We start from the raw sequence: 12,393 nt of genomic DNA on the forward strand, positions 1-12,393 counted from the left end.
AACATCTGGAGAATATCTTCAAAGCAAAGGAACCCCATATTTTAAGAAGTTTCTTCCCTGGAACTCTAATGTACTAACCAGGCAAATTCAAGCTGCCTGTGGTTGAAGAGGGAAGGGGAAGTTTATAGGCAGCTGGGTTAGATAGAAATATTATAGTCAGTCAGACGAGGCTGGGCCCTCAAAGGAGCCACCATAGAAGACCAGATAACTTGCAACAGTGGGGAAGACAGACACCCCCAACTGTGGGCCAGAATTTAAGACAAAAGATAAATCAAATGCATCCACATACTTCCTAAGGCTAAATATCGATTCTAAGTAGGTCTCTATTACCCTGAGGAAGCCAGGAGTCACTAGCCCGACCCCCTATCAGAGGAAGCCTGCTCTATATACAGGCCTGCTTGCTTCACGACTTGCTTTCCCGTTTGTCCCCAACTTAATCAATTTTATTTGAGCAATTAGTTTTATTGTTTGGCCATAGTTCTGTCCCACCTCATGCCCACCTTGCAAGTTCTCATTTTTTTCCCCACCTTGGACCCACCTCACCTTGGGGTTTTGCTGTATGAAATCCGTAGAACAGACAGGGTCCTCAGCAACCTACTTGGGGCCCCTTCCATCTCTCTCAAACAGAAGCTTTCTTTCTCTCAATAAATATATTTTGATCTTAACCTCCATTGTTCCTAAAATTCATTGTTCAATTTTGGAGAACATGAATTCGTACCACACATCTCGTAGGCTGGGAGTTTCTTTCCCCTATATAGAAGGCTATCTATTTCCCATGCACATCCAGAAATAATTGACTGATGAACCTCAACCTCTGGGTCTTAGTGCAGTGAAAACTCCATGGCCTGGAACCAGTCAGGCTTCTAGCCTTCTGTACCCCACATCCTGGCACATCTTATGCGACTTCTCTCATTCTCCCCACAAGCGAACTCACTCCTCCAGTGTCACATTGTCTTAGTTACTTTTTACTCATCAGTGAGACAAAATACCTGAAGCCCAAAGTTGGGAAAGGAAATATTTATTTCTCACAGTTTTTGGAGGTTTCAGTCCACTCTCAGTTGGCTCCAAGGCAGGGTGGCATGGCTGGGCTGCAGTTCATGGCAGCTGCAAACAGCAAGGAGGAAACAGGCAAGAGAGAGTGAAACACACCTTCTTCCTGCCATTACATCACATCTGGCTCCACCCCTAGGCCAGTGTAGCACTGACACCATCAATCCAAGCCCTAGACAATGAACCAATCACAAATGCACAATGCAAAATGTATGAGGCCTGGGGGCCACCAACATAAACCATGACACACATCTTCTCTGAAGCCTTCAAGATGCAGACAACTTTTGTCCATCCATTTGCAGGGTGCTGTCTCACTCTGGAGATCTCTGTGAGCATGTATCTCTTTCTGAAGCCATGTCATTTATGGGGAGTCCTCATACCTTGCATATTGCACAGTGAAAGTTATCAAGTATTTCTTGTGCACATTAACCCTGTAATAGCAGTCATTGGATTAAAGGAATTAATTTTTCTGTTCTTTTGAGACAGGATTTTTGCCATATAATTGAGACCTGCCTTGAACTCCCAGTGATCCTCCTGTATCAGCCTCCTGCATACTGGGATTACAGGCATGTGTGTACATCTGGAGTTCATGTAATCTTTTTAAAAAACGAATTGCTCCCAGGAAAGGCTGTAATACTTGGGCAGGCTTTGTGACACTAAATACCTGCAGAGTAACAGACTTGACAGGAACTTTAAAGACTATCGATCCTTTCTAACATGACTCAGCCTCCTGTTCTCATGAGATCTCTGAGAGGCCTTGTCAACAGGAGTGACAAGGGAAGTGGCTATGGGGTTGTGTGTGGCCTCACCTTGTTGTTGGACAGAATAGTGATATTCTCATACTTGATTTGCCACCAGGAGTCTTTATTTTGGCTTTGCAGTTTTCCCCACTGAATCCTTCTATCCAGACCTACAATGGGAGTCCCCAACAAGATAACCAGGAGTGCCATAGTAAGAATCACAAGTGTCACACCTGGAAGGGAAAGAAGAGATAGTCACTATTCAGGCTTGCTGAAGAACAGAAGTGAACACAGCAGGTACTGAAAGGCTGTCCAGGTGCCATGGTTTATGTCTGTGGCCCCCAGGCCTCATGAGTTTGCATTGTGCACTTGTGATGGTTCATTGTCTAGTCCTTGGATTGATGGTGTCAGTGCTACACCCTCAAAGGGGTGGAGCCAAGATGTGATGTAATGGCAGGAAGAAGGTGTGTCTTGCTCTCTTTGCTGGTTCCTGTTTGCTGTTTGCAGCCGCCATGAACTGCGGCCTTGCCATGCCCGCCTGCCTTGGAGCCAACTGAGTATGGACTGAAACCTCCAAAAACTGTAAGAAATAAACCTTTCCTTTCCCAACTTTGGACTTCAGGTATTTTGTCTCAGCAGTGAGTAAAAAGTAACTAAGACACCAGGTGTGATTCAGGTAAGACACACAGGGTCCACTTAGACTTGGCATCTTCTGGGCATCTCTCCCTGAATATCCCTCTAGTTCTCACTGCAACCACACCCATCTCCCCGTACATATAGAAACTTCCGCTGTAGGGAAATAATGGTGACTTCCAACCACGACTGCTTTCATTATACCTTTACTGTGTGCTCTCTGACGGGCAATGATTCGTCTAATTCCAGGGCTTGGCTCTTAACCACTGAACAACATTCTCCTCCACAATTTTCCTGTCTATTAGAAAGGAGGTGCCTAAGACTCAAATCTCAGGAACCATGTTTCCCTACCTTAGAGGTTCTTAACACGGAAAGAAGGCCACATTTCCCCTTAAGGGATATTTGGCAAATGTCATATTTGGCAATGTTTTGGAAACAACCAAACGTGACAACAGCTACATGGATGCTTCTGGCATCTGGTGGGTAGTGCTGAGAATACTTCTCACCATCCTACAATGCACGGGACAGCTCTCCACTGCCACCTTCTCCAAGAGCGATGCTTACCTGTGAAGTAGGCTCTGTTCTGCAGAGCTCACTGTAAAATCCACAGTCAGGTCTGAGTCTATTTTCAGGAAAAAAAGCTATGGGGCCAAGTAATCCTGGAGAAATTCCTCAAGGGTCTTTTAAGAAGGAAGAGACAAAAGTCACCTCCTCTGGACTTACTGTATTTACCTCTGCTTATGTTTAACAGGAACAACTGAAACATACGTGTTGTTTACAATCTTCTGCTGTCTGGTCCAAAGATCACACTTCTCTAAAATCTTTCAGTTCAGCCTCTGCTAATCTAATTCGTGGAAGTCAACACCGTTTTTTGCAGAGTGTGATAGCTCCCTCAATGTTTGGATTTAAATCACAGCTTTTTAAATTAAAAAATAATGTGACAATTCTCAATTACTGTGGATGTTGTAAACATGTTTGTCACAGACTGATCTTACTTCACAGGCCTTGACATTTTCCCTTGGGTGAAATATTCCTCTCCCTACAATACGAGGACCGGGGACACAGCAGATGCTATGATCCTGGCCTAGCCTGCTTTGGTACATTAACATTCCCTAAGAGAGAGGGAAAGTATCAATGGGACTTTGTGGCAGGGCAGCAGTAAGCTTTATCAAGTATTGTTTACTCTTTGTTTTCCCATAGATTTATATCTGAGAGAACAACGTCAAAGATTCCGCGCCCCCCCCCCCCACCAAGGTTTCCTGTGTACTTGGAACCCAGGACAGCAGAGTTCTAATGTCTCTGCTTGGCTGGGGAGTCAGGCTGGGCAGTCAGCTGTCTTGCTGACTGTTGACTCATTCCCATAGAGGGCGCTGTGCTCCATCACCCTTGAGACCAGGGCTCTGCCAGAGAGCACTGGCCAGCACGCCTCACCCCATGGAGGTGCAGTTAGGGATGCCGAGTTCTGCTCTGAAATCTGAAATGGCCACAATCTAGGACACCTTAAAGTCCCCAAATCCAACTTTATGAGTTCAACGGAGTACCAGCCTACCTTGTAGGGGATTCTAGGGCCTGGGTCCCAAACTGCCTCTCCCAGCAGGATCTCTGATCCCCCCTTCTCCCAGCATCTTTCCTGCAGGGTGATCTGAAGTTGTAAAAATGACCTTCAGTACCTGATGATTTTTTTATAGCTGTCATAATGAAGGAAAGGAAGAAAAAGGGATTCATTTCCAGATTTCTGTAGGGCATACACAGAGTAATCCATGTGCCTTTCTCCCTGGGTGTCCACAAACACAGGGCCAGTTATTGCTGTAAAGAGGAGATTCAGAAGGGGCGGGAAAGGGGAAGAATAGAAAAGGGAGGGAGAAGGAGGCAAAGGGAGAAAGAGAGAGCCTGATTGACTCTTAGCTAGAAATGACACACTGCTTCCCTGACCCAAACATGCAACATTTTCCCTTCAAGTGCCAGGTAAGAGGGTTTTGCCATCTCAAGGCACCTGAGCCAAGGCCAGCGGCACAGCTGAGAGAAGAAGACAGTTTAGTAGTGGCTTCTGGTTGGACTTAAGGCCCATGCTGCCCAGGGAAGATATATTATGGTAAGACTATGTTGCCGAGGTCCGCTCATCATCAGAAAAAAAAAAGGTTGTAGTTAATTTTACTTAAAACCTCACACTGTAAGAGGCTCAATAGCCACTCAGCAACAGTCGCTGGGAGCTGCCTGCACGAGTCCCTGCCTTCCTGGTTTCTCCTCTCCAGATGTCAGACCCCAGGGATACAGAGGTTTGCAAGCTTTATTCTCAGGCCGCGCCCTTCCATCCAGGGTTGCCTTATGCACTGCGGCTTGGGCATGATGCTCTGTCCCCAGCCAGGAGGTTCCTTGTTCCTGTTTATGATGCCACCAACCCCACTCGCTAGTAATTGTTCACATTGTCCTGCCAGGACAGGACACAACACTACCATTTACAAAGCACCAACCATGTGCCCAGCATTGTTGTTACAGTGACCTGAGGTCTAGTTCCAGTTGACAGTGCAGAGGAGGCACCATCACCCATCCTGGGCACATGCCTGAGTGCCTTCCAGAGCCAAGCTAGGCAGAGGTGAGGCACAGCCCTGGGCTCCCTGGGCTTTCCAGCTGGCCCCACCTTCTGCCTGAACCTGCATCACCAAAGCCTGCTCTTGAATCCTTAAGTTTTCTTTGTGATGGTTGCAGCTAGAAACCAGCTGTGGGAGAGACTTCCCCAGGGAAAAGGGGTAAGGTACCCAGAAGCCTCCTCCAGTGGGTGGGATAGGATGAGTGGGGGATGGCGGCTGGGGAATTTTAACCTCAACCACAATTACACATGAGTGGGACCTGCCTGAGAAAAGTGAGTTCTGTAGCTCGATGTGGGGGAAAGCCCTTCAGGAAACCTGGGATTGCTCATTCTACATCTCACAGGCCACAGGGACTGGGGCAGCAGCTGAGTTCAGGATGCTCCCCCAGGTCCAGCCACTCATCCTTCAGTGGGATCCGATTGGTTTTCAGGGTGCTGAGCAGCTGCTGCCCATCCCGAAAGTTTCTCCTGGCCTTTATCATCTCTTCCATAGTCCCAGCTTAGAGCAGGACATTCGTGTAGGTAGACAGAGTAGGGGCTCACCTTGGAAAGGGTGACCCAAGCCTCCGTCATGCGATTCGGAGTCCCTGTGAGCAGGGGGGCAGGCCAATGTTCTTCTTCCAGACCACAGAGCAGGGAGGCCACCTTGGGCCTGGGCCTGGACCTGGGCTTGCGTCTGCGCTACTAAGGCTGGCTGTCACCATCGCTACCTCTCCTCCCACGCCTCAGTTTCCCATTTAGATATCGTGCTCTGTCAGCTCACAAATGGCTCTGCAAGCCATGGTCAGCAAAGAGCATGGTTTACATGAAAGAGGAAGAGTTTGGAGCCAGGCTGGCTCTACCAACCACTTCCTGGATCTGACCCTAAAGTAAGTTCTGTAACCTCTCTGATTATAAAACAGGATAAAAATCACTCTTCTGAAACATGAAGACAGCTATGTGAGGCAAACTAGGTAAAGTACCCCGCAGTGCCTGTGACCCGTAGGAGCTCTTCAATACATGTCATTCACTGGTTTAGCCAATGAAAATACAAGTGCCTACAAGTGCTAAGCACTGTTCTCCCACAGCAGCTGGAGCAGAGCTGATATTCAGCAGACTGTTCCCCACATCATCACTGACTGACCATCGCATCTTGTATGTTAGGGTCACAATCAGCGTCTCATTCCTAATCAAGCCCAGATCTCAGCTGGACCCTTTACTGAAAGTAGCTCTGACTCTGCCCACCGTTCTCCCTGAAAAACTCCCTGTGGGAACCACTTTACCGCATCATTCACATGTGCTCAGATTCCTATGGCCTGATACGCTCTCCTGACTGTCTCCCCCAAACCAGGACCCTCTGCTGGGCTTGGCTGTCCTCACCTCATATCTGTGACTGCTGCATCATAGCTCTCTACCCAGGCATCTTCCAGGCAAGGGCAACAGACATGATCTGAGTACCCACTGCTATCTGTTGGACTCTTTCCCATGGCGTCTTATTAAATACTTAGGAGTGCAGTCTGGGAGGCTGATAACATTAGCAGCCCCATTTTACAGATGAAGAAACAGAGGTACAGGGAAGTTAATTAGTTCACTCCAAACTCCTACAGTTACTGAATAGCAGAAGTAGGCTGACAGCCCAGGGATCTGACCCCAAAGGTCAATGGCCTTTCATCTGACAACTTTTGTCCTCCTCTGTGGTTGTGGGCTGTAGCTTTCACAGGAAAGCATCAAGCCAACATTTATTTGGGGCCTTGAAAATGAGGAAGTGTGTGTGCGTGTGTGTGTTTTTGTTAGGGGGTGGGAGAAAAGAAAGGGCAAAAGGAAGAAAAGTGTAAAAGCCAAATACAAATACAGCCAAAGAACGGAAGCTGGGGCTTCCGCACGGCGCCCCTCAGACCTGCTCCTCCGAGGCTATGGTGTTGTGGACACCATAACATGCTCATTTTAGAAAGCTAAAGCTTTGGGGATTATACAATGTGTCCTTAGTTCAAGGCAAATGGCTTGTTTGGATGTCTACAGGATGATGTACCTACAAGCAGACACTGAGGCGAGTCTGCATGGGTTACAATACTTGCTCTCCCTCATGCAAGTTGTATACCCTAGAACTAGGGCAAGTTCTAGAAGCTTCATGGGCCTTGGTTTCCTCTTCTTCAGTACATACATACCCCATGGAGTGGTTATGATTGGAAATCAGTTTTAATACAGCAAGCACTCACAATGGGGCTAGCACCTCATAAGCATTCTGTAAGGCAGGGCGGGGTAGGGTAAAGATCAAAAGCCCCAGTTTGGAACACCAGCTACACAATTCAGGAGTACTGCGATCTTAGATAAGGTTCTTTACTTGGCCAAGCCTTGGCTTTTCTACTTGGAAGCTGGCATGTTCATCATATCTATCTTCCAAGCTGTTGGAAATATTAAGTGCAAGAATGTATGTAACATCTATCTGCCTCACAGGCCACTGGGCTCTCAAGTCCAACAATATGTGTGAAATGTGGAACTCAGTACCTGTAGGAAGCACGCAGTACCTTAGCCATTGCCAAAAAGCCAAGCTACCTACAAATATCTATTATAGTTTAAGTGTAAAATGTCCTCTCAAAGTCTCATATGTTTGGAAGACGATTAGCTTATCAGTGGATTCATCCATTGCTAAATTCAGTAATTCATGTGCTGTTGGAAGATTGGACCTATTTGGAGTGATAGGTCATTGGAGCCATGACCTGACAGGGTATATTCTCCTCCTCCTCCTCCTCCTCCTCCTCCTCCTCCTCCTCCTCCTCCTCCTCCTCCTCCTCTTCCTCTTCCTCCTCCTCCTCCTCTTCCTTTTCCTCCTCCTCTTCCTTCTCCTTGTCTTCCTCCCCCTCCTCTTATTCTCCCCTCCTCTGACTTTCTGTCTGCCTCAGAGTTGGCCAACCATGGACTGAACTCTCTGAAACTGAGACCCAAAATAAATCTCTCCTTTAAATTGTGAATGTTGAGTACTTGGTTCTTGGATCAGTTTGCTTCCCTCTCCAGGCTTTCATTAGAGCTTTACTTAGCAGAGACACAGGAAAGTGTCTGTAGAAGAAAAGCAAGAGCCACATGTGTCTGAGAGTCCTATGAAAAGATGTTATCTGCCTTTAGAAATTATAGGTTTTCCCCAGCAGGAGTCCGCTGATTTAGAGTTCAGAATATAGTCTCCAGAGCCTGTAGATCTCATTGGAGGCCTGGTTAGCCTCTCACTAACTCTGTAAGGGAATTCTGGATACATTCTTTCAGCTCAGTGTTAGTCTGCTGATTTTAAAATGAAGGCTCAAAGGGGACTACCGCTGAGGTTTATAAAGCACATTCAGTGCACTATATCTTGGTACATGACAAGCATTCTACACTCACCATCTTTTTTACCAGAGCCTCTGAGTGGTAGTTAACACCCACATCCAGCTGCTGCAAAACAATGAAGACAAATTCTCCAGTGTTGAGTCTCAGGTTCTCTGCATCCAGCAGAATAACCTGTGCATTCTCTGAGCTGTAGATTAAGATGATACTTATAGGAGGGGAAAAGAGCCAGCCAGTTACACATGCAAGCATGGGTGGACACGCTGTCTAAAATAAAGCCTAAAGTCGCTTCAAACAAGATACAAACTGTTTCTTTTTATGAATATGCTTCAAAAAATAGAAATATGTAAATGACTCCTAGAGTGTTTATTTCTTAAACCAAGCCCACAGTATACAAACAGCTTTTGCTGTGACAGCTTTTGCTCTATAGAAATTGAAATTTTCTTGGCAACCCCTGCCCCCTGCCACCTCAAAAAGTTTGAGGTCACTTCTGTGCATTATTTTCTTTCATTTAACTCCTCAAAGAAAGCAGAATGATAGAGAGATCTTTCTTAAGAGAGAGAAGGATCAAGAGATGAGAAGGATGGAGAGGAGGGAAAGGAGAGTGAAACAAGGAATTAAGATCTGCTATGTACACATACCAACTCCACACAAGGAGTGTAAACATCATATATTGCAAACATGCACAGATAAAAGTAAATTTTAAAAAGCTAACAACTAGGCCTGTTTTGTGATTCGTCACCTGTGCATCAGTTAGGAAGGGCTCATGGAGTATTTCAAGTCAAGGCCCCAGACTTTCTGAGCTGGGAAGTAGCTGTGATATTACTCTACCATTCAGTCACCACATCATTCACCTTGAGGACACACAGTTGAAATCACAATTTATTTTTTAGATTAGGTAAGTAATAAGCTACTTATCTGAGTGCTAACCATGTGTTAGGCACTGTGCTAGGCTACAGCAGGAGCAAAGCCAAAAGGCCTGAGGAACCACAGAGAGACAAATAGAAAGACCAAAGTGCTCATTTAAGGCTCTCTTGGTAGCCAGGGAGCAGATACTGTGTTCTAAAGGGGGAGGGGAACAGCATCACAGCAACTAAAGAAAGTGCATCTGGAGACCAAGGAGAGTGCTGGGTGGCTGTAGCTGCTGATGGCACTCTAGGATGAGTGATCAGCAAGTCCTAGAGTTCCAGGGCCATAAAGAGCTTAGTTTATTTGAACTAAGCTCAGTCAGTGACTAAGAAAGAGAGCCTTCTAAGCAGCGCCACCATGGAAACCATCACTGCCATCTGCTGACAAATTACTTGTCCACACAGGCTAAGCACTTTCCATGCATGACCTTAGTTTAACCCTCACCTTCATATGAAGGAGCTAGGATGAGGTAAGGTATCTCAGGAACAGCGAGGTTGAAGTTTTGGGCCAGGAGCACACAGCTGGAATGGCTCAGGGGCTGAAATCAAATCCAAGTGAGTCTGTCTTCAGGGCCCATACTCTGAACAGCCACCAAAGGCAGGGACCTGGTCTCCTGGAATATGCCTCTAGAATTGTTCTCTATATCATGGCATTATAGCATCTGACACTTCACTTTAAGCCAAAAAAAAAAAAAATGGGGGTAACTATGAAATTGCTTTTATGTATCACTTATTTTATACTCTGTTTCTACTGGATTTTTGTACTCTTAGAAAAATTAGGAATTCTCATTTTGTTTGTTTGCTTTTCAAACCATCTGCTTGTCCTATTTGTCTCCCCAATCATGAGCCCTGGAAAACTTTGCCACTTACCCCTGGCTAGTGAAGACATGTTTCTGAGGCCCTCCTGGAGGAGGGCTGAGTCATGACTGTTGTATCTCTTGCTGGCAGCGATGATGAAATGGGACTGAATTTCTTCCTCTACAATCCTCCATAGCTTATCCAATCCATCCCAAGAGGAAGCCCTATAGTAGCTTCCAAACATGTGTTTCCAGCCAGGTACTGGAGACTTTTCTGCAGGCATCGCCAATTTCCTGCTTGGGTGGCACAAGTGTCACACAGGTATCATACAAGAAGTGGTTTTCCAGTATCGCCATTTATCCAACAAAGTCAAACATGGGGATGTTCCACTCAGAGGCCAGCAAAGCACTAACCTGGAAAGTATGTCTTAGGCTAGGGATATAGCTCAGCGGCATAAGTGCTTGTCTGGCAAGCGCAAGGACCTGAGTTCAATTCCCAGTACTGAAAAAAGAAAGGTATTTTTTTTTTGTAAAGAATGATACTGTGTTGAATCCAATTTGCAGAAACAAGACCTTAGAGGACAAGGATAGCAAAGGCAAGAATTTATGGAGTACTTGCAATGTGCTAAGCAATCTACTAAGAGCCTATATATTTCAACTTTTATAAGATTTCTATGAGGTAATTATTATCATTAGTCTCACTTTAAAAATGACAACATAGGGACACGAAGATGTAAGATACATAGCTAATGAGCAAGAGAGCAGTATTGGAACGCAAGTGTTACACATTTTTCATTGGCCTCTTACACTTTGAAAGAACTTTAGAAACCTTGCTCTTTAAGAAGCTTATGGCCAATGGGAACAGATATATAAAAATACCCTAGAATTAAAATAACTTGTAGGATTTATGCAAGGTGTTTAGAGAGCTAGCAACTTACTTTTAACTGAGGAATTAGGGATGCGAAGGGAGGTTGACATTGAAGAAGTATTATGCTTTGGACAGAAAGATGCCAGATAGCATATTTCTAAAACCGACCAAGATTCAGATTAAAATGCAAATGTGAACTAAATTTTACAGCACCGACTAATGATAATCGGCAGTGTTTGGGCAGTGAGACCTGTGACGCTGCTACCTACTTCCTCACTCCCCTACTCCCCCTTGGCTGCACCATCTCCCAGAAGCTGTGATACCTAAGGACATCGACAAAGCGGGTCTCACTGCCCAGACAAATCTAAATCACACATGTCCTTCATTCTCCGGCTCTAGCTTAAAGCGATCCATCATACTTTATTCTTTCTCATTTTCTTTCACGGTTGCTGAATAATTTATTATATATGCCAAAGGAAAATCTCCTCAATCAACAGTTTTATATTTAAAACTACTTACTCGTTTTCATCGTAATTTTCCTGAGCCATAATGCCTTCAACCTAAGAGTAAACAGTAACAGTCTCTACACCGAAGCGCCAAGTTCACACAATCAACTAGAGGATGAAGAAAGGACATGAATGAACAGTTTTTATTTGAAAGATTTTCTTTAAAGAAAATGTTAAGTGTTCCAACAAAATGGTATAACTACATCTAAAAAATGGTACCCAAGACTTATACAGTTATGGTTACCAATATGATTTTTGTCAGAAGATTATTCAAAAATTTACTATCAACTTCAAGACTCTCTCTTCCAATGAAAACTCAGCTGCCATTTTTTAAAAGGCTGGATACTGTACCTCTGCTGCTTCTGGGCATGCTGGCCCAAACAGGGCAGAAATCTGTTCTTTCTGGACCTGGTTGATGAAATCAGCAAGAGACTCCTTGATGCTACAGACCAAGCTGGTAAAAGTGAACTCCCAGGTGAAGTTTCCAAGTCCCACTGGCTTTGCACTGACCTTGTCCATGGCAATCTGGAGGCCTGCCCCAGCCGCTGCACACTGAATGGGTAGGAGATGTTCCAGGGAGCGTGGAAGCCCACAGTGAGCTTAGCAGCTTCAAGCCAAGTCACCAGTATAGTGGCAAACAGGATCAGCACCAGTGTTGTGTGATCTGCGTGGCATTCAGTCCCCCAACAGAGCCTTGATTCTAGAGGGGCCTTAGGACCTATCCTGGGGGCCATGATGGCATCGTATGCAGAACACTGAGAGGCTCAGTCTCCTGACCACTCTTGCCAGGAACTTATGGGACAGCGAGCAGTTCTCTGAGGACCAAAACTTGCTTTCTATTCAGTGCCACTAATTAACTGAAAGTCTTTTTTCCTGAGTTTGTCTTAACATGATCCAGAAGCAGCAGACTTACAGAAAAAGGCAGAGCCAGGAATCATCAAGGCCCTGATTATTGATCCGGTGACTCCATTCACCATCCTCATGTTCCTGGGCAAGTCACTATGACCCCTCTC

At 45.5% G+C, this 12,393-nt stretch overlaps 1 protein-coding gene across 1 annotated transcript in view; it reads right to left on the reverse strand.

Annotated features, from left to right (window-relative positions):
* The window catches only part of LOC100716565 (guanylate cyclase 2G-like), a 30,910-nt gene extending 18,796 nt beyond the window's left edge, over nt 1–12,114 (reverse strand). The window contains 10 exon segments of the mRNA XM_063236051.1: nt 1,860–1,960; nt 2,013–2,023; nt 4,094–4,231; nt 5,416–5,523; nt 5,525–5,553; nt 8,359–8,509; nt 10,076–10,294; nt 10,296–10,420; nt 11,732–11,922; nt 11,925–12,114. Of these exon segments, the coding sequence (XP_063092121.1) occupies nt 1,860–1,960; nt 2,013–2,023; nt 4,094–4,231; nt 5,416–5,523; nt 5,525–5,553; nt 8,359–8,509; nt 10,076–10,294; nt 10,296–10,420; nt 11,732–11,922; nt 11,925–12,114 (1,263 nt within the window).
* Nucleotides 12,115–12,393: the final 279 nt, after the last annotated feature.

Source organism: Cavia porcellus, unplaced genomic scaffold (assembly GCF_034190915.1).
Source record: "Cavia porcellus strain 051 isolate PalLab524CR breed Dunkin Hartley unplaced genomic scaffold, mCavPor4.1 scaffold_2, whole genome shotgun sequence".
Classification (NCBI taxonomy): Eukaryota; Metazoa; Chordata; class Mammalia; order Rodentia; family Caviidae; genus Cavia; species Cavia porcellus.